General features: G+C 43.1%; 1 protein-coding gene across 3 annotated transcripts in view; it reads left to right on the plus strand.

The window, feature by feature from the left end:
- The window catches only part of BABAM2 (BRISC and BRCA1 A complex member 2), a 441,510-nt gene that overhangs the window by 324,610 nt on the left and 95,169 nt on the right, over positions 1 to 21,731 (plus strand). For all 3 annotated transcript variants that reach the window (XM_007470862.1, XM_007470863.1, XM_007470864.1), the window contains exons 8-9: positions 17,127 to 17,226; positions 20,255 to 20,325. In XM_007470862.1, coding sequence (XP_007470924.1) covers positions 17,127 to 17,226; positions 20,255 to 20,325 — 171 coding nt within the window. The remainder of the gene's footprint in view (positions 1 to 17,126; positions 17,227 to 20,254; positions 20,326 to 21,731) is intronic.

Consider the following 21,731-nt stretch of genomic DNA (forward strand, 5'->3'; position numbering starts at 1 on the left):
CCACACACACACACACACACACTCACTCACACACACACACACACACACACACACACACACACTGAGGCCCAAGGAAGGTCTCCAAGACACCCAGGCAGACCCTGTTTTCTCTGATTCTCTCCCTTTTCTGCCACTGTTTCTTTCCATTCCCATCTGGGGGCTGCGCTATAGCTATCTTCTTGCCTATGCTCGGGGCTTCTCTGGCCTGGGTGGTACCACCCTCTTCCTTAGGACAATCAATGAGCCTCCAGTCTTCACCTCAGTGAAAAGAGGGGAAATATGATTTACTGGGAAATGCAAAGCAGGTAGACTTCGTGTTTTCACGATGTCGTTCCTGCTAGCTCTTTTTGGGTTTTTGTAGTTACTGTTGTTGCTTTAGTTTAGTCACAGAAATGGTATGATACATTGCATACCAGTCTGCAACTTGCTTTTTTCTCCTTTAACAATACATCATGGCCAGTTTTCTAACTCAGGTCCTGTTAGTCACTGTCATTCTTTCTCGTGGCTGCATCAGAAGATTTTACTCTAATGGATTCAACTCTGCAATTGATGGATGCTTCAGTTGTTTGAAATTTGTTGTTTACGTTTGTGATTTGGTCCTACCCATACGAACCTGTCATTTATTCTCTAGGAACTGGCTTTCAGTCCTCACCCTACTGAGGAGGCTCCAGTCTCTCAGAATATGCCCGATAGCATATGTTGAGTCTGGAGGACAGTTGGTGTGTTTGCTGCTCAGGCAACGAGCATGGCTGCAGCTTTATAGTTTGAGGATATAATGTGAGTGAGTGTGAGGGCTCCTCTGGCTCTGAAGAGACCCTGATCCCACGTTAGTGCCCAGTAAAATGAGAAAGTACTCAGAAGAGACAGTTGTCCTGAGTTTGCTATCACCTGTATTGAGAAGCAGTCTCAGTCCGACTGGGAAGGAGAGGTGCTGATGTGAGCCCAGCCCCCTCCTAAGGGGCTGTAAGCTCTGAGTTGGCCCACTGAGCCCTGCATACTTTGATGCTCAGAATTTGCCAGGTGGCCCCGAAATTGCGGATCCCTCCTCTGCCTTTCTCCTCGAAGATTATCCACATGGGCTTCTATGGGATTGTTATTTTTGGAGAGTACTCAGGATTCCTGAGATCTATAGAGTGTCTTAAACTGAACCCTTACATCAAGGGGTCCATTCAGCATGTTCTTTTGTGTGAATGGGTGAAATTGAAGCCACTGATGCTATATTGATACACTCACTACTGCAGGGTCAGGATTCAATAGCTCTGGTTCAGTTATATTTATTTATTTATTTATTTGGCTGTGTCTGGTCTTAGTTGCAGCATGTAGGATCTTCGTTGCGGCGTGCGGGATCTTTCACTGAGGCATGCAGGCTCTTCAGTTGCAGCTCGCGGTCTTAGTTGCCCCGCGGCATGTGGGATCTTAGTTCCCCGACCAGGGATCGAACCCGTGTCCCTTGCATTGGAAGGCGGATTCTTAACCACTGGACCACCAGGGAAGTCCCAGTCATACTTTTTAAATAAGTCATGTTGACAGCTCCCTCTGTGCTATTAGTATTGCTCTGTTAGTAAATTTTGAGTGTTTTGGTTTTAAAAGCTTAAGAAAATGATAGTAGTCAAAATTCTGCAGCAACCAAGAAAGCGAGTTGCAAAGAAGTTATTAGACCAATTTCATTTATATCTGACCAATTAAATTGGCATCATCCTTGTCTACATTTACCAGAACTCGTTTCCTTCCTGACTCAAACTTTCTCCTTCTGTTGCATCTTGTGTCACTGGGTTAAAGAAAGAAAACACATCTGCCTTCTGGGGTTATCACGTTCCCCGCAAACCCAGATTTCCCTGAGCTGCCTGGACCAATGTGCTGTCCTGGGCCTCCTGCTGCGTCTCACCAGGAGTGCCCTGCAGTCTTTGTCTGGGAGTATGTAGACCTGTGTTTACTGTTGTGACTGTTTTGAATCATCTGTTTTAGAGAACTGGATAGAAATAGCATTTAAACCGATGGAGGTATTTTTAAAGTAAGAGATACAGGTAAATAAATTATGATATTCAGAAGCAGTCTCCAGTTTTGCACAGATGGGTGTTAACAGAACTGAACTCCTACTTCCTTCATTAGTAAGTAAACAATTTATTTAGTAAAATACAATGTTTTTTAAATGACAGGAATCTACTTAATACATGTTGTTTTTGTTAAAATTCTGACTACGCTGATAGCTCTTCAGTCCCTCACCTCTTCGGATTCCCAGATGTCCTTTTTCATCATCTTTTTCCTCAATTCCTTCTCCCCAGTGTCTCCAGAAAATGGGTCCCCCCACTTTCCGGGTGGGTTTTGGAGCATGCCCTGTGGAGGACTGGGGCTTCTGCGGAGGGGAGCAGCGCCCCCATCCAGCAGACGTGTGGTGTTTTGGTAGAATGATAACTTCTGTATTCACATTTGTGGTCCTTTCCAGGGGCGGGAGCTGGGACAGGGACCAGGCACCTCAGCTGCAACAGCAGAATGTGGAGCAGAGGCGGGGCTTCTGCGCAGGCGCTAGCCTGCGGTCCCCGCTTCCCTTCACTGCCTTGCCTTGGTCCTACTCTCCGTCCTGTTGGGCAGCATGGGGATGTGGTGGGGAGGAGGGTCAGGAAGACGGGCAGCTGGAATGACATGGATGACTTGGCTTTTAAAGGTGGAGCTAGGGGCTTCCCTGGTGGCGCAGTGCTTGAGAGTCCGCCTGCCGATGCAGGGGACACGGGTTCGTGCCCCGGTCCGGGAAGATCCCCCATGCCGCGGAGCAGCTGGGCCCGTGAGCCACGGCCGCTGAGCCTGAGCATTCGGAGCCTGCGCGTCCGGAGCCTGTGCTCCGCGACGGGAGAGGCCACAACAGTGAGAGGCCCGCGTACCGCAAAAAAAAAAAAAAAATGCCTGTTAGCCGAGGAGGTCCTTAACTCCTAAGGATCAAAGACTCCTCCTTCTGTATGTTTGACTTGGTAATTCTTCTGCTGGTGCCGGGGCAGGTGAAAACCTGCCCTGTTAGTTCACATCAGGACCGGCTACAGGATTTTTTTTTTTCTTAAGTCACACATTTTTCCGTCGTCAGATTCTAATATGTTACCCTAGAAGAGGGAGGGGAGGAGACAGATTTCTTGTCCTCTGCCTTCTCCTCTCCCCAGGAGAATCTCTGGAGGGTATCACATCACTTGGGTGTTCTGGGACAGCTGAAGGCGGCCGGTCACTGCCTAGTGGCTTGTCTGTGGCCCGCTCATGTCTGCTTGTATCTGCTAGAGATGATGTTCAAGAGCAGACTGACTTCCGACATTAACCAGCATCGCATGTGACTGCGCCGTGTGAACCAAACCAAAACAACAACAAAAGTACTCTTCCCTTCATGCCCTGAACAGTTGGGTTTACCAAGTTAGTCACAAAAGATAAAATCACTACATCAAAAGTGCTCAACCTCTAACTGGTGTTTTCATTTACGCTGACTATTGGCCAGCTGTTGTTAAACATTAACGATAACACATATATCCTGAGGACAGGGAATAGTGACTTCCCAGCGTTTGGGGGTTGCGGCACCTTATCGTTGTCTCTGAATGGTTTGGATGTTGGGCACGTGTTTTTCATTTTTTTTTTAAAAAACACTTTAACTTTACACAAATCCTTTTGTGATAAGTACAGACATCATCAGAGCCAGACCCGAGAGTTGCTGTCGCCTGTAAGCTGAATATGTCTTTTCAACGTCTGCACGCAAATTCAGTCTGAACTTTCTCTGGCTTGCTAAAATTTGGGGTGCTTCGTGCTCCAGTCAGTGGTCCTTGGAGTGATTGCACCTCTCGACCGCAGAAGTACGCCTGAATAATGCTTTAGGCCTCTGCTGACAACCCCGAGCTCTCACAAAACTTTGAAGGTTTGGCCCGCATACCATCAAGAAGCCAACATCCCCATCCTAAGTACAGGCCTAGCTTAAGGTTAACAGTAAGACCAACATTTTATTGCTTCATTTTCCTATTAAGCTCTGGGTCGCTGATTGAAGCAGAATTCCAGTGTATTGACACACCACCACATTGTTAACACGATAGGGAGGATTTGATTATGGGAGAACAAGTCCAAAAACGGTAAATTGGCAAAAAAAAAAAAAAGAATCTGGGGCCTTGCTTCTCAAGGCAGCTTTTGTGGTTGCATTCCTTTATTTGATGTGGTTCCCTCCTTCTCCTGTGCCAAACGGTGCAATGTGGGGAAAATGATGACGTTGCAAAAAAGGGCGGGCGGGGGGTAGGGGCACAGGAGGAAATAGGGAGTGAACTGTTTCGTGACAGGAGAAAGAAGACGGAGCTTAGGGATCAAAGACAAAAATACCTGTCTCTCCAAGCAGGAAGCAGAAAGAAACAGAGGAGTCCTTTCCCCGTGCCCAGGTAAAGACTGAGCCACTGTCAGCTGGCACCTTTCAGGCCAACCCGGCGGAACGCAGTAGACAGAGCAGCTGAGAGCTGCCTGCAGGCAAAAAGAACACAGCTTGAGGTCGAGGCTGAGCACTGTGCATTACCAAGAACAGCGGGGGGTTAGCCTGGGAGGGACGGGGGAAGAGGGCTGGGGAACAAAGGCCGCCTCCCATCAGCAGCTTATGGGAACCAACACGTTTTAACAGCAGCCAACCTTGGAGGCAAGTCCCAGGGCAGCATTGGAACCTAAATGAGGAAAAAGGTTTCCATGCAGGAACAGGATTTTATTTATTTACAATTTTCAGGCTGGGCAGCTTTTCTACTGTGTGGTTTGTGACTACCCAAAGTGACATTTTCTGAATTTTAAAATTATCTCTTTTTGCACTGTGAAAAGAGCATATATGATTCATCTTAATATTTCTGAGGATCAGTCGCCAGCGAACAGCTAGTATTTTGGGTGGGAGGAAGGCTTTTGTAGGCAGCTTTTTCACCTAGCATAGAAGTAAGAGCACCAGAACATGCCTCAAGCGTCATTTGAGATCATATAAATAGCTTTCTCTTGCACAGTTCTAATCCAGTATCATTATGAGAACTCCCACAGTCCACGAGTTGCCTGATGTTCACCTCACCCTTGCCTGGCAAAGGCTAATGCTTGTGGTTTACCTGCTGATGGAATACAGTTTCTAAGAGGTTTGACCCAAAGGCCCACTCTTCATTTTGGCTAATCTAATCTAGGTCTTTTGGCCTATATTTCTTCCTGGGTATTTTTCCTACCTTCAGCATCTGTAGAACTTTCAAGTGATCCTCTAATCCTAGATCAAGAGTCAGAAAACTACAGCCCGCTGGTTGGATCTGTCTTGCAGCCTGGTTTGTATGGCCTGCGAGCTCAGAATGATTTTTTTTTTTTTTTTTTTTTTATATGTTAAATTTAATTATAGGGTTTTTTTGGTTTTTGTTTTTGTTTTGTGGTATGCGGGCCTCTCACTGTTGTGGCCTGTCCCGTTGCGGAGCACAGGCTCCAGACGCACAGGCTCAGCGGCCATGGCTCACGGGCCTAGTCGCTCCGCGGCATGTGGGATCTTCCCAGACTGGGGCACGAACCGTGTCCCCTGCATCAGCAGGCGGACTCTCAACCGCTGCACCACCAGGGAAACCCCAGAATTATTTTTACATTTTTTAAATGGTTAGAAAAACATTTAAAGAGTAATATTTTGTGACTTGTAAAAATCGTGTGAAATTCACATTTCAGCTTTCCTACATAGAATTTTATGGGAACACGGCTGTGCACGCTCGTTTACATATTGTGTATGGCTGCCTTCCTGTTACAGCATCAGAATTTAGTAGTTCCGACAGAAACCTTAGGGCTGCAAAGCCAACAATACTTACTACCTGGCCCGTTACTGAAAAAGTTTGCCAACCCCTGTCCTAGACCCTTAAAACCTTCTTTTTCACAGTGACTGTTTCAGAAAAGATAATATACATTTACTGACTTCTAATGTCCATTTTGGAAATTTAAGTCTCATATCTTTCCTTACTTATTCTTTCAACTTTAATACCACAAATATTTATTGAGTGCCTACAGTGAACTTGGCCTTATTCTTATTTCTGGTGTTTTAGCAGTAAACAGAACAAAGATCCTTGTTCTGGAGGAGTTTACATTCTAGTGAAGGGTGATGGGGGGAGACAATAAACAAATACAATATGTAGAATGTTTTATGGAGATATACGCCATTTATACGCCATTAAAAAAAAAGTACAAGGAAGAGAGGTTACTGGAAAAGGTGGGTTATCTTAAATAGGTTGTTGAGGAGGCCTTACTGAGAAGGTGGTATTTGAGTAAGACCTGAAGCAGGGGAGGAAGCTCAGTAGATGGCTGGGAAGAGAGTTGCAGGCGGAGGAACGGCAGAACTGAGCCAGTGCGCTGAGATGGAGCAGCCCCAGCTTATCCTTGGAGGCAAGAATCCAGAGGAGAAGTTATGTTAGATTGGACTGGGCCTAAGGAACCAATTGGTTGGAGCGGCCGTGGGCTGAAATGGGATGAGAGCAGGAGCACTAGGTCTTGCAGGCAGTGTGCTGGTGAGCAGGTTAAGTTTGATGTGCATTTTAGACATCCAAGTGGAGGCGTTCAGTAGGCAGTTGGCCATATGAGTCCTGAGTTCAGGAAAGGTCTGAGCGAGAATATAAATTTAGAAGTTGTCAGTATAAAAGAGGTATGTTAAGCAAGGAAACTGGCTGAGATTCAGGCTCAAAGCCCAGACCTTTCCTTCTCTCCAGGACATCTCTCACTCTATGACTAAACAGAACTTCTTTTTCAACCTTGAATTTTCTTTCCTGCCCACTTCACCATTGGCATGCATCAGGATGGACCGTCATAGCTTCTTATTCCCTCTCCAGGCAGATGCCCTTTTACCAGCACATATCCCAGGCAGCCCGAAATATGAAATAGGCTTTTCTCATATCGGGGCAAAAAGCTGCTCTCTGTGGTCCAGGACCCACGGTCTGCCGTCTGCGGAGTTCCGAGCCTATGATTATGTGCCTTGCCTTGTTGAGTGGTCTCTGTGTCCTCCTCCCTTCCAGCCCCAGTCTTGTTTTACTGCTCTTTGCCTTGCCTTTTGGTTACCTGCATGTGACTAGACTTCATTTTGCCCATGTACACACTTGGCAGTTATCATCTTTTTTCTAGTTGTTTCCATGAATGTCGCATCTCCCGTACTAGGCCTTGAGCTCCTTAAGAGCAGATCTCTGCTTTTTTCCTCTTCCTGTTTTTGTCCACCGTGCCTTTCAAATAGTCAGTGACCTAATGCCTCGGGGATGGGAGGCAAATTTGCTTTTACCACACACCTTCTGGTCCTCAGTCCCTGTTGTGCATCCTCAGGGTGAGGTACAGAGCAGGGTGTGAGGACCACATGCACCTGCATCCTCTAGGGAAGCAGGTCCCACCTCAGACCCGCTGAACTTAATCAATCAACTTCTCTGTGGTGGCGCCTGGGTATCTGAGCTTTCAATAGGCTCCCTAGATCATTCTTACGCAATCATGAAAATAGCGCAGAGGAAAGATTCCAATCCCACTTTGACTGTTGCCAGCCTTAAACCTTGGACAAGGCATCCATTTCAAGCCTCAATCTTCTCATCTCTATAGTGAGTATATTAATACTTGTTACCTACTGTATAAGGCTGTTGTAAAAATCCAAATGAGGAGCACTTTGGAAACAAATTGTAAAGCGCTGTGTACCAGTAGCCTGGCTAACCGCATCTGGTATCTTTTCATTTCTTTGTGTGTGCAAGCCAGGCTCCAGCTACCTATAGATTAGCTCTTTGAGCACAGAGACCAGTGATGTGTGTGTGAAGTTGCCTCATGCTGTTCATAGGCCTGAGCTTTTAGTAAATGCCAGCAAACAGGAATCAGGTGGGTACGCTTCTCTACCTGGTCAGGCAGAGGGAATTTTTTCTCTGCCTCTTTTTTTGACCATCATTAAAACTTGTGTGCAGTGAGGAGGAGGGAGTTATAAAAATGCTTGTGGGTTTAGTCTAGGGTAACTATTGTATGTATTGATTCCCCCCCAGCTTTATTGAAGTATAATCGACAAATTAAAATGTAAGATATTTACAATGTACAATGTAATGATTTGATATATGCATGTATTGTTTTTTTTTCAGTAAGTATGTTCCAAAAGTAATTCATAGGAAAAATAACCTCTACCTGTGCAGTAGCAGAGCAGTAAAGCCATTCATTGGAGCCTCAAAGTTCTAACAAACTCAGAATAAATTCACCCATTCCTAAAGACTAGTATTTGAAAATAGTTTCTCTTCTTAGAGAAATTTTGGTGGAATCGTACTGCAGGTAACAGGCCAGGGGTCAAGATACAACAAGAGGAAACCAGCTTTTCTTTCCCTTTGCCTGTTCATGTCTTGCGTGGCCGGGCATCATTATAAGTAGTTCATACCATATCTTTTCTTTTTTTTTTAACATCTTTACTGGAATATAATAGCTTTACAGTATTGTGTTAGTTTCTGCTGTATAACACAGTGAATCAGCTATATGCATACGTATATCCCCATATCCCCTCCCTCTTGCGTCTCCCTCCCACCCTCCTTATTCCACCCCTCTAGGTGGTCGCAAAGCACCAAGCTGATCTCCCTGTGCCATGCGGCTGCTTCCCACTAGCTATCTATTTTACATTTGGTAGTGTATATATGTCCATGCCACTCTCTCACTTCGTCCCAGCTTACCCTTCCCCGTCCTCGTGTCCTCAAGTACATTCTCTACATCTGTGTCTTTATCCCTGTCCTGCCCCTGGGTTCATCAGAAGCATTTATTTTTTTAGATTCCATATATATGTGTTAGCATATGGTATTTGTTTCTCTCTTTCTGACTTACTTCACTCTGTATGACAGCCTCTAGGTCCAACCACCTCACTACAAATAACTCGATTTCGTTTCTTTTTTGTGGCTGAGAAATATTCCAGTGTATATATGTGCCATATCTTCTGTATCCATTCATCTGTCGATGGACACTTAGGTAGCTCCCATGTCCTGGCTATTGTAAATAGAGCTGCAATAAACACTGTGGTACATGACTCATTTTGAATTTTGGTTTTCTCCGGGTATATGCCCAGTAGTGGGATTGTTGGGTCATATGGTAGTTCTATTTTTAGTTTTTTAAGGAGCCTCCATACTGTTCTCCATAGTGGCTGAACCAATTCACATTCCCACCAACAGTGCAAGAGGGTTCCCTTTTCTCCACACCCTCTCCAGCATTTATTGTTTGTAGATTTTTTGATGATGGCCCTTCTGACTGGTGTGAGGTGATACCTCATTGTAGTTTTGATTTGCATTTCTCCAATGATTAGTGATGTTGAGCATCTTTTCATGTGTTTGTTGGCAGTCTGTATATCTTTTTTGGAGAAATGTCTGTTTAGGTCTTCTGCCCATTTTTGGATTGGGTTGTTTGTTTTTTTGATATTGAGCTGCATGAGCTGCTTGTATATCTTGGAGATTAATCCTTTGTCAGTTGCTTCATTTGCAAATATTTTCTCCCATTCTGAGGGGTGTCTATTTGTCTTTTTTATGGTTTCCTTTGCTGTGCAAAAGCTTTTCAGTTTCATTAGGTCCCATTTGTTTATTTTTGTTTTTATTTCCATTTCTCTAGGAGGTGGGTCAAAAAGGATCTTGCGGTGATTTATGTCACGGAGTGTTCTGCCTATGTTTTCCTCTAAGAGTTTGATAGTGTCTGGCCTTACATTTAGGTCTTTCATCCATTTTGAGTTTATTTTTGTGTATGGTGTTAGGAAGTGTTCTAATTTCGTGTAGCTTTTACATGTAGCTGTCCAGTTTTCCCAGCACCTTATTGAAGAGGCTGTCTTTTCTCCACTGTGTACTCTTGGCTCCTTTATCAAAGATAAGGTGACCGTATGTGCGTGGGTTTATCTCTGGGCTTTCTCTCCTGTTCCATTGATCTATATTTCTGTTTTTGTGCCAGTACCATACTGTCTTGATTACTGTAGCTTTGTGGTATAGTCTGAAGTCCGGGAGCCTGATTCATGCCAAATCCTAATAGAACATCTGCTAAGTTCATTTGTTGTTTTTCAGGGCTTTAAAAGCTTTTCCATATGCTAACAGAATCCTGATGGTAGACATCTGTTAAGATTGTCCCTCAAAGGCTTTTCTGAGATGTTAACAAACTTAAACACATTTCTGAACAAAAACTTGGTTAGTGTTCATGTCATTAGACAGACTCTGTTTGTAATTACAATATTCTCGTCTTTTGTATTTAAGTATAAAGTTTTCTTGCTTGCATTTCACCTCCTCTCTCCTGGAAAGTGTCCATCAAGTCCTCTGGCCCTCAGAGTTTCCAGGGGTTCATTTGCCTAGAATGAAAACGTCCCTAACCACTTCAGTTCAGGTACCTAAATAAGTTTAATTAATATTCCTGGAAACAGCCTTACAGGCTCAGTCAGCCCAGGCATCTGCCTGAAACACCCAAACCAGGAGGAGCCTGATGGATCTGACACATGTGGAACCAGATGTCACAAAAGTGATCACTGAAGACCTAAGCGTGGGGTAAATTTAGGTCAGAGAGACCTGGATTTAGATGCCCTTCTGCCATTTTACCACCTACGTGACTTCAGAGATGGTTACGTAGCTTCTCTAAGCTCTAGCCTTCTCATCTGTACAATGGGGTAGCACCTCTCTCAGAGATTGATGTGAAGAGGAGAGGATATCATATAGGAAAAGCACTTGGTATAGTGCCTAATACATAGTAGTACTTCATAAATGGAGCTATTATTCACTACTCCATTCTGTGGAGAATTCATCTTACCAACTAAATCCCTCATATTGCCTTTTAAACTCTCTTTATTTATACTGTGACTAAGCAAAGAATACCTGATTCAAATTATCCATATAGTATGCCTTCACATTTTTTTTTTCTTTTTTTTTTTTTTGTGGTACGTGGGCCTCTCACCGTTGTGGCCTCTCCCATTGCGGAGCACAGGCTCCGGACGCGCAGGCTCAGCGGCCATGGCTCACGGGCCCAGCTGCTCCGCGGCATGTGGGATCTTCCCGGACCGGGGCACGAACCTGTGTCCCCTGCATCAGCAGGCGGACTCTCAACCACCACGCCACCAGGGAAGCCCCACATTTTTAAATTACTCTATTTCATAATTCCATAACCTCCTAAGTAATTTAACTTAGCAATGTCAACTTCTTTAGACTTTGCTCCAAATAGGAACGTTTTCTGAGTGTTTAATCATACTTATCATTGTCTCAGAACATTTCCATTTTTATATGTCCCTCTAAAAATGGGAAACAAGAAATGGAATACAGTGTTCTAAGAAGACCTGATTTTATGCTGTGAAGTATGTTTAGTGGAAATATTAGATCAGGTGCATAAATGTAATACAGCCAGGCCCACACTGATGCTTCAGTGAACCTCTCATCCAGTGCGACTCCCCAAATTTTCTCCTACTTGTAAACTTAAGTTGTCATTCTGATCTTTTATTTTCTTCTCCTGTTATATTCATTGAGTTTTTTTCCATTTTGAATTACAGCCTGATTTTGTTTAACTGAGTGGTGGAGAGACTCTGAAGATGGCTCCAAGTTGAATCTATAAAATGAGACAAGGGCTACAGCAGCTCTAGAAAATGCTTTACTAGGAAAAAGAAAATCCAGTTAGGAAAAAACAAAAACAAAAAGCAGACTCTTTCCATGGTGTAGGGTTTAGGTCCTTTTAGGTTTTCAGAACCTACATATGATTTTTTTTTTAAATCCTACCCAGTTAACTTCTTGTGACAGATGATATCTTAAGAAAAAGTGAGATGACAAGGTGATGAATTTCATGTATGAAGGCTTTTTGAGGATAATTTCAGCCACTTATACTACTGTTTCAGTATGTAGGTAGGGATTAGTAGAGATAAGAGTTTTAGAAATTCCACACCATCCTTCTTATGAAAGAATTTCTAAAGAAGGACACAGGCTTTGGAACCAGAAAGACTGGGATTCAAGCCTATCTCTGCAACTTACTTGCTGGGTAATCTTGGACAAGATACTTAGACTCTTAGAACTTCAGTTTCCTCATCTGTAGCTTGGGCTAATTAGGTCTATCTGGCAGAGTTCTTGGGAGGTTTAGAGATAAGGAAATGCCTATTAGAGTGCCTGGCAAAAGTGGATACTCAATAAATAACAGTGACTTTTGTTTTATTGTAATGGCTTTCCTGGCAAGCCACCAGGAAACATACTCTGTCATTATAGAGTGCCCTAGATTCTTGAGGTCCCTGGCATTTCTCTACCTTGAAAGGAATTAACAGTGGTGCCCTCGTCACATATTCAGAATGGAAAACTCAAATCCTTAAACAGATTTAGGCCTACAGTTCGTGTTTGTTGGATTGAATTGAAGGCTCACCTTTCTTTAGATTTCTCTTAGCTTGGGGCCTAATGGCCGCTGGTGTCCATCTATCATCCTTGAAGTTCCCCATTTCCCAACGCTCCCCTGAATCATACTATGGAGGAGGCAACCAGGGCAACTTCCTCTCCCTCAGAACCCGGTTCAAAGGCAGAAGGGGACACTAAGGCCGATTCAAGCATCTCTGACCTAACCCTGGACATAGAAAACTCACACAAGAGGCATTCTTGAATAACATCTCTCTTGGGGTGCATGGTGCTATCTTCATATTAGTGTAACTCTAATTGTTACTTTAACCCTTGAGAGAGATGGGTCCTTTTGAGAGTAGTGTTATCCCCGCCGCACTCATGGGAAAGTTGAGTAAGACCAAAGAGAGCAAACTTGGCAGCAGCAAGAACTACAGTTGAAAATCATTGGCCCTTCTTGTTTTCTCCAGTGCCAAATCATGTTTTCTTCATTTTATTTGGCCAGTAAGGTAAAGCCCAACATGGGGAGAAGGGAGTTACTATCCCATAATGAGTTAAAACCCTATTGTCCCAAGTCAAGCTTGCAGACAGGCTGACTGCCTGCATTTTTCCATGTCAAAATGCTCAAAACTATTTCCTTTATGCTGTTGACTGTAGCCAATCCAAGTCTTCAATATTAGAGACGCTCTGAATATTTGCTGACAGAGCAAGGTCCACTAAGGGCTCAATTAGCTGTATTTGCATGGAAACAATAGTATTCGTACATAGACAGTTCTTATATTTGACTTTTAGAGCCAAGGAAACAGACCTGGAAATGTTTTTCTGGCTAACTTTCGGTCTGTTCAACTCCTGTTGGAAAGGTTTCTCGAGCTCTGGCCTTGTCCTTCTGCTTTCTATTCACAGATTCAGTTTCAGTTCTAAGAATTATCAAGCAGTTTCATGTTTCATTACAATCCATAAAGAGATAGACGGTGCTTTCTCATCAAAGCAGCCCTTTTCACCCGTTTCTTCTCCCAAGTTCAGCCTGAGACCCTGCCACACCAATTTTGGTTCCTCACCTTTTAGCCCTGCTTTCTCCCTGCACCGCTCCAGAGATCAGAAGAGTCTACAGCCAGTGGTCCCTTTCATCTCACCCTCACCCCTTCCCCAGCCCCAGCTCAGCCACTTAGTGAGTTAGTGAGGCCCTACTTCTCACCAGCCAGCCCTGCATTCCTGGGAATGGCTGAGTGAGGCCGGGCATCCCTGCACAGGGTGAGTTTTCTGTTGTACATGCTCAGCCCAGTATTTTTTGATTCATGAATATTAAAGGATTCGAGATCACAAGGCCTTACCTCCTCCATCTTGCACACTTTGAAAACATAATAGCTCTTTTATTTCAAGGCACTTGACTTTGTTTATTCAGCGCCATCAGGGCAGCATTCAGGCTATAGCAAGCCTGTTAAATATTTACCAATGAGGCGGATATTTATACATGAATCAGTGGCACTTATCAGCGTGTGATGCTGGAAGTCAGGTTCAGAACCCTCACAGGCAGAGAAACTGCTGAGTTAAATAAAGCGTGCAGCGAGTGTCCTTTAAAAAAATCAACTCTCATTTAAAACTATCCTTGCTGGTATCTGAAGTGCTTCACACATTGAGGCTTCCCCTGCACAGCTAAGTCATTCACGATTGGACATGACAGAGTGGTCGGTCCCTCACATCCAAGAGGCAGTGAATCCGGTTGTTTGATGGTTGGGGTGGGAGAGTACTGAGGTGTGAACAAAATCGGGAGGAATACTTGTCCTGCTGCCTTGTGGAAAGTTGTAAGGGGAGCACAGTGCCTGCTTCGGTGGTGGTCTGAGTGCTTCTAGAAGCCCTTTAGCCTCACTGGAATCCTGATCCTGCTCACTTACCAGCCATACCCACTATGTCTTTCCATCCCTGTAGCCCTTTTTTTTTTTTCCCTAAGATTTAATTTTTTATTTATTTTTGGCTGCATTCGGTCTTCATTGCTGCGCGCGGGCTTCCTCTAGTTGCGGCGAGCTGGGGCTGCTCTTCATTGCGGTGTGCGGGCTTCTCATGGCGGTGGCTTCTCTTGTTGCAGAGCATGGGCTCTAGGCACATGAGCTTCAGTAGTTGTGGCACGCAGGCTCAGTAGTTGTGGCTTATGGGCTCTAGAACGCAGGCTCAGTAGTTGTGGCGCACGGGCTTAGTTGCTCTGTGGCATGTGGGATCTTCCCAGACCAGGGATCAAACCCATGTCCCCTGCATTGGCAGGTGGATTCTTATCCACTGTGCCACCAGGAAGTCCCCTTGTAGCCCTTTCAAGATTAAAATCCCCCCTGCTCTCAGGGAGGCACATAATTCAGCAGTAACAGCAGCCTGGACTCTGGCAACAGGCTTCCCTGAGTTCAGATCCTGGCTTTACCATTTCCTAGTTGTGTGAACCCAGGGAAATTTCTTCTGCTCTCTGAGCCTCAGTTCCTTCACTTGTAAAATCACAGTGATAATTCCCACCTTGTTGAATTGTGGAGAGGATTAAATTAGATAATGAGAAGGCACCTAGCAACAAGGGTTTAGTTCTTTATAATCACAGAAGCAGAGTGCAGAGAGATGGGCCTGGCAGCAGAGCAGCTGGTCATTGGATTTCTCCATACCTCTGCTTCTTTCTATTATTATAGGTAATTTTTGTTTAATGGCTGTATTTCAGAGGCAGAGAGAGAGTTTCAAGTTGAGAGGATTACCCACACGCTGTTTCCACTCCTTGTATTCAATTTAGTGAATGATTAAGAACTTATCCTGTAATACTATTTACAGGTCAAAGGCCATTACTATCAATTCTAGAGAACTGTCCGAATTTTTTTTTTTTTTTTATTACGTCAAGGATTGTTCCTCTAAGCAACCTATGAGAAGCCTGGATCTTGGTATTCCCTGTTGTGCAGATATTCCAAGAACCACAGGCTGTAAATACTGGATTTATTTTTCCTGTACTATAGAATTTTCTCCTTAATCCGTTTTCCATCCTAATGGAACCATTAGACACTTCCAGTGAGATGTGTGCCCTCTGTGTACTTTTGCATGAGAAGAGGGGACAGAAAGCCTTCCTCTCGTTCACAGAAAGTCATAGGAATTTTCCTAGCCTTCTTCAGAGTTGGGGCTAAATCTCATCCAATGTCTACTCTGAGAGTAGCAAATGGAAATGATGTTCTTGCTGATTCTGTGCAGTTGTAGGGTGTACATGACATATTAATGTCATACTTAGTCAAACGCTGTCTCAGAATTTTCTCAATTGTCCGTTACTGTGCTTTTTAATTACCATCTGAGTAGGATAAGTCAGCAGCGAATACTTCCACTCCATATTGAGTTCCTCACACCACCTGGAATTTTATTTGTTTCTTGGGATTTCTCATTCCTGTAAATAAATAAACATAATATTCATTTTTACCAGAAAAATTAATTTCAAAAATCTGTAGTCAATAGGGAGACAGGCTGGATCTGGAGTCCTTTGAGTAGTTACATATATTGTTCCTTGTACCACAAACTCTAGGCTGAGTCAATCTGCTCTACACTATTTGAGAATGATTTTCTAGACTGTTACTGTTGTGAAATGTTTTGCTTCCATTTACAACCTCGTTACTATGGGGACTTGGATAATGAATAATCACAACATTAAGAGATTTTAGGGGTCTTTTTATATCCTGTTGTCTTACAGAGAGGCTTTAAGAGGCTTACAGAAATATATACGTTAAAATAAAATTCAAATAAGAAAAACAAATTAGGACAGAAGGAAAGTGAGAGTAGGAAAGAAGATGAAATCAAGATTAAGGATGATATACAAAATGCATGCTATAAGGTTCTGAACAATTTTTTTAAATAATCTTAACGCTGGTTAATTAAACTGAAGAGAGAATCCCCAGGAAAGTTCTGGAAAATGTTTCTGAATCAACAGTGTCTTAGTGTTTGGACTGATGATTTTTGACTCTACCTTCTTGTTTAGATGAATTGAATATCAGTGTTTACTGGGATTAGTTGCACACTTCCTACCCATATTGACCCACAGACACGGGACCCCGGTGTTTCAGAAAATGTTTAATTAGTTGCCACCATTTAAAAATTGAGAGATTAAATCATCTGGGTTTCTGGCTTCACTTGAAAAATTAGGATCTGGTAAGACCAGGCTTGTATTCCTACATGTCAGAGATAGCTGGGGCTGATCAGTGAGAGCCCTTCCCACTGTGCACAAAATCCCCAGTTCCTTCGAGAGTCCCCACCTGGTTCTCTCCACTCATTTACAAAACCTGCCTGGGCTGGGTAGACCCCAGGCTTTTGCATCCCCTGCCCTAGACCACCTGCCTCACACTAAGAATGAGGAAACTAAAGCCCAAGGAGGCTGCCCAAGGCAACAAAGCCGGTGAGCTGCAGACCTAGTCCCTTTGGTACACTATTACACCGTTGTGTCAGTTCAGTTTTGTTCAGTTTAATGAATGACTTACCTTTGCTCAGCCCAGTTGAACTGGGCATAATCAAGAGTATAGAAGCCTGTGTTTCAGTAACAGGTACAATCCATTAATGTTGGTAAGAAATTTACCCATGCCAATCAAAATTTGCTAATTTGTACTGTTGTGTGATAGGATCAGGAGTTGTCGTTAATCGTTAGCTGTTAGTCATGTGTAACATGAACATGCTGTTTTAACAAAATGGATAACACATATGTGGAAATGTAGTCTTAAAGTGAAGCCCCTGTAACCACTGTCATTATTTCAGGCAGTTGGTGGGCGGAGTTGGGCACGAGAAGCCGAGTCTGTTTGGGGTGTCACTTAAACTGCCTGAGCCCTGAGAGAAGTGTCCATTGTTCTCTTGTCCTTTCAGCGCACTTGGCGGCTCCTCAGCTCTTCATATCCCAGCTTTTCCAGGAGGAGGATGTCTCATTGATTATGTTCCTCAAGTGTGCCACCTGCTCACCAACAAGGTAAAAGCAAGTCCTCCGCCTCCCCCACCTTGTGAGGCTCCTTCCTCCAGTGTCATCTACCCAGCATCATGGTGCACACAGCGTCCTCTCCACCCCATCCTCTTAGTTTCAACCTCCGTCTGACATCGACCTTTCCTACTTCGAATTACATCTCATCAGTTTCTCTCCTGATTTCTTTGCGCTCCTTCCTTTTCTGAGGATTCTGACCTCCTGTTCCAGTCTTATCTTCATCTTTTAAATGTATATCTCCTCTCTTGAATTTCCTTTATGCCCTAAGTTTTTGCTATAGATCTGACACCTTCTTACAGTTTAAAATTTTTGAACTCTTTCATTTCCCAATTATCTGTTGCATGCATGCGTGTGTGTGTGTGTGTGTGTGTGTGTGTGTGTGTTTGCCACTAGTTAATATCACAGTAATTCTGTAGAGCTGCTTTTACCTCTTCCTGCTTTTCTGTACTGCACTTCTTAATAGTTGGTTCTTGATTCTCCCTGTCATGTCTAGGAGCAGTTTGCCAGAGTTCTGCTTCTAGGGGGCAGGATTTCCAGGTCAGCTTGTCTTACAGTCAGGCACATCAGATTATCTAAAGCCGTCTCTTAGCTGTGTTAATGAGCCCTTACATTGGCAAGTAGCTGAGTTTCCACTAATGGTTGTTGTCAGCTATTTCTACAAAGTATAGAATATGCTTGTTAACGTCCAGCCAGTGTATGTAGCTAAAAACCGGAGATATTAATCCGCAAGCAATACTGACTTTGTTTCTTCTCCCACATGGACTCAGTTTGCTTAATTCCCAAAATCCTATTTTCTTTGCTCCTGTTGATTTGTTCACAGTGGCTTGGAAAATAAATCTTTTGTTTGTCTCTTCCATTCAAAAGATAGCTCATCTCTATATAGAAAATACTTTAGAGATATAATAATATTTCAAAGGCTTCAGTATTATTTTTTAAATGTCAGAGAAACTAAAATCTGGCAACTCCACAGTCTGTGGGCTCGGCCCAGATTCCAGGGTGTTTAACTCTCACAGACTGGTTGCTGCTCATTGGACCAAATTCCCCCAGCCACTGCCCTCCTACAAAACTGATCAGAGGACAGATTTCTTATTTACACTGGGGGACTTTGCACTGCCTTCAAATCTAGATATCCCAGTATTATAAAGAAAAATGCAAATTTGGTCTTCCAGAACCAAGAAGAAAAGCCTTTTTAAAGCTCTCCAATTGAGATTAATTTCTAGTCATACATTTTCCTCAAAAAAATTATAATACCATTTTCCCAGAAATACAAGAATCAGTCAGTTTTTCTTATCTGGTTCCCTTTCATTAATTTTGCTTGTCTTTTAAAATTGATGTTCTTCTCCTTGCCACAAACGGGGACAGTATGGGCTGCTTTTGGAAACAATCTCTTCAAATGAATTTCCATAATTACATTGGAATCTATCTTTATAGCCAGTTTTGTTGTGGGTTTCTGTTAGAATGGTTTTCTGTTTTTAAAATCAAGTATACAGAACTGTTTTCATCCCCTTTTTAAACAAAGCCACTTAAGCAAACTTATCATCTGTTTTTCCTTTCCCAAAATAACATTTCTGATCCTGCATTAAGCCTGCAAAGCAAGCACTGTTTTTATAAATTGACATAAAACCCCTGTTATATAAATAGAATTGTTTTACTTTTAAAGGGTACAAACGGCTATCAGTACCAATGGTGTCAAGGTTATTTCAAGCACTTTATCTCCAGCTTTTGTTATCCATGGAAACTCAGTGTGACTACAGCCAATATAAACAATTTGGGGGGTCTTTTTCTCCCACTGTTTCTTTCAGCCATTATGAAGGCATTTCATAAGGAATGTATTTTTGTGTTAGAAGCTGATGGGTAAATGACTAACTTTCAGATGCCTAGCTTAATGAGTTCACAAATTTTTTTTATAGAAACTGTCATTTGGTGATAACAAGGAAATATAAAAAGGCAAAATAAAGTCTCCTGTTGTAACACTCCTTATTCTGAATGTTATGAGCTTAAAAAGAAAGAATTGAGCATTACTGTGCCTTTTCAATAGGCGTTGTAGTTCAAGATAACCAGATAGACCCATTGGATGAGAGGAAGCTCTTCTTTATAGAGAATTCCAGCTGATAAATGCAAATGGAATGAGAGAATACAAAAATCACCATTTTTTCAGGCCCTAGTGAAGTAATCGATTCAGACAAGGATCTCCAACAGATACTAAAACCATTAAGTAAAAGGTCCATGGGAACTAGATCTTCCCATGCTTTGAGGGGTGTACCCCTGGACTACTCACTATGGCAGAGGGGAAACATCCCCTTACAGTAGAGTGGTCTGGCTGGCATCACCTTAACCAATGATCAAACTCAGTATTATCTAGGAAGTCTTCTTACCCAAAATATTTAACCTGAATCTAGTCACACCTTTAGCTCTAACTTCCAATTTTAGGAAATACAGAAGGTAGAGAAAAAAGGAAGGGAACAATCAGAGAATCGAGAATACAGAATGAGACAACTAGCCCAGTCTCTTTGGAAAGTCAATATTATATACACACATCCACACCCCAGGAGGTACTATTATTCTATAGTAAAAGACTTTCTAAATTAAATGCCTGATACCTGTTTACACCCTGCTTTTTTCAAAAATGTTTTGGGGACAATTGGGAAGTTTTGAAAATGGACAGCGTACTAAATGAATTCAGAGAATGATTACTAAATTTGGTATGATAACAGTATTGTGGTTATGCAGCAAAATGTCTTGTTTTTCGGAGATGCATGCCTAAGTGTTTAGGGGCAAAGTGTCATGATGTCTCTAATTTCCTTTGAAACATTTCAGCAAGATTGATTGACAGGTTGATAGGTAGGTAGATGGCTGGATAAAGCAACTAGACAAAATATTCACAGTCGTTGAATATAGGTGTGGGAATATGGGTGTTCAATTTGCTATTCTTTCTACTTCTCTGAATCTTTGAAATTTTACATAATAAAATGTTTAATGATTTCCTACTCCACTTCTCAGCTTTGGGTTCCTATTCCAGGTGCAGTACGTGATTCAAGGATATCACAAAAGAAGAGAGTATATTGCTGCTTTTCTCAGTCACTTTGGCACGTAAGTTCTTTGTTTAAACCACGAATCAATGACGCACTCACGTCCTGATGACCCTAATATAAGGGCTTGATTAAGAAAATAGCAGTTCTTCCGTATGATACCTCCGAATGCCATTTTGATTCTTCTTGGTGTGTTGCTTACACTGAAGCTCCCAGGAAGACTTTTTTCTTTCGCATTCTTTAGCAAATAGAATCATATATCTTCCCTGGAGCAGCGCATGACTAGCCCCAAACACTGCAGTAACAGTGGGCGTCAGGCCTGCTTCTTCTCGGGCTCTTTATAGTCTGCACAGCACTTTCACCTCCGTCATCACAGAGCAGTCATGAGGTGAAGCAGGCAGGCACAGCTGGCACATTCTACTGAAGAAAGCCCCGAAACCTTGGCCAGTTCAGGCACCCGGCGGAAGTCACACACCTCGGGGAGAGAAAGCCAGGCTGGGATCCTGTTCCCAGGACTCAGGTCTCCTGATAGGACCACCGCTCCCCACAGGGCCACAGAGATTCGGGAAGGAAGTCTGGCATTAGACACCATCGCGATGACTCACACTTGGGATTAGGAGTTGGAAGGAGGCCCCACAAGGGAGGAGGGAAGTGTGTAGCTGCAGTTCCAGGGTGGGCATCGCCTCCCGCCCTCCCTGTGCTCTGGCCCTTGCCTTTGCCCGTGGTGGGCTGCTCTGCAGCTGTTTCCTTAATGATGCTAGAGCCCTTATCAACCTTCCCCTCAGGGCTTAGTTGGGGAATGGACTTTCCTCACAGTCTTCTTTAAAAGGTGGATCCCTCTACCTACCTGGGGGGACTAAGCCCTAAGGGTTTTGGTGGTCTAGTTATCTCCCACCTTATTCCAGAGAAGTGGTGTGTATGTGTGTGTGTGTGTGTGTGTGTGTTAAAATTTTAAATAAGTAAATGAAGAAATTAGGGCAAAAGGAATAAGAAAGAGAAGATGAGGTCAAGAATAAGGTTGGGGGGACTTCCCTGGCAGCCCAGTGGTTAGGACTTCGCTTTCCAGGGCAGGGGGTATGGGTTCGATCCCTGGTGGGGGAGCTAAGATCCCACATGCCCCGAGGTGAAAAAAAGCAAAACATAAAACAGAAACAATTTTAAGAAAGACTTTAAAAATGGTCCATATCAAAAAAAATCTTAAAAAAAAAATAAGGTTGGGATATAATTTTACAAATGTGGCATAATTATAAGCAAAATTTCTGACTCCTCAAAACAATTTCAAGAAATGTTCTCATTATCCACAGTGAAATTTGTCATATCCCCAAAATAGAAATATCAATATCTAAACAGTATGACTGTCTCTCACGTGAGTCTCTAATACTTAAGATTTTTTTCAGCTTTATTTATGAGCATTTTGAGAAAGTGCTTATGATACAAACAGTGGTTAATAAATGGCACCGTTAGTCT

The sequence above is a fragment of the Lipotes vexillifer genome, unplaced genomic scaffold (assembly GCF_000442215.2).
Source record: "Lipotes vexillifer unplaced genomic scaffold, Lipotes_vexillifer_v1.1 scaffold717, whole genome shotgun sequence".
In the NCBI taxonomy this organism is placed as follows: domain Eukaryota; kingdom Metazoa; phylum Chordata; class Mammalia; order Artiodactyla; family Lipotidae; genus Lipotes; species Lipotes vexillifer.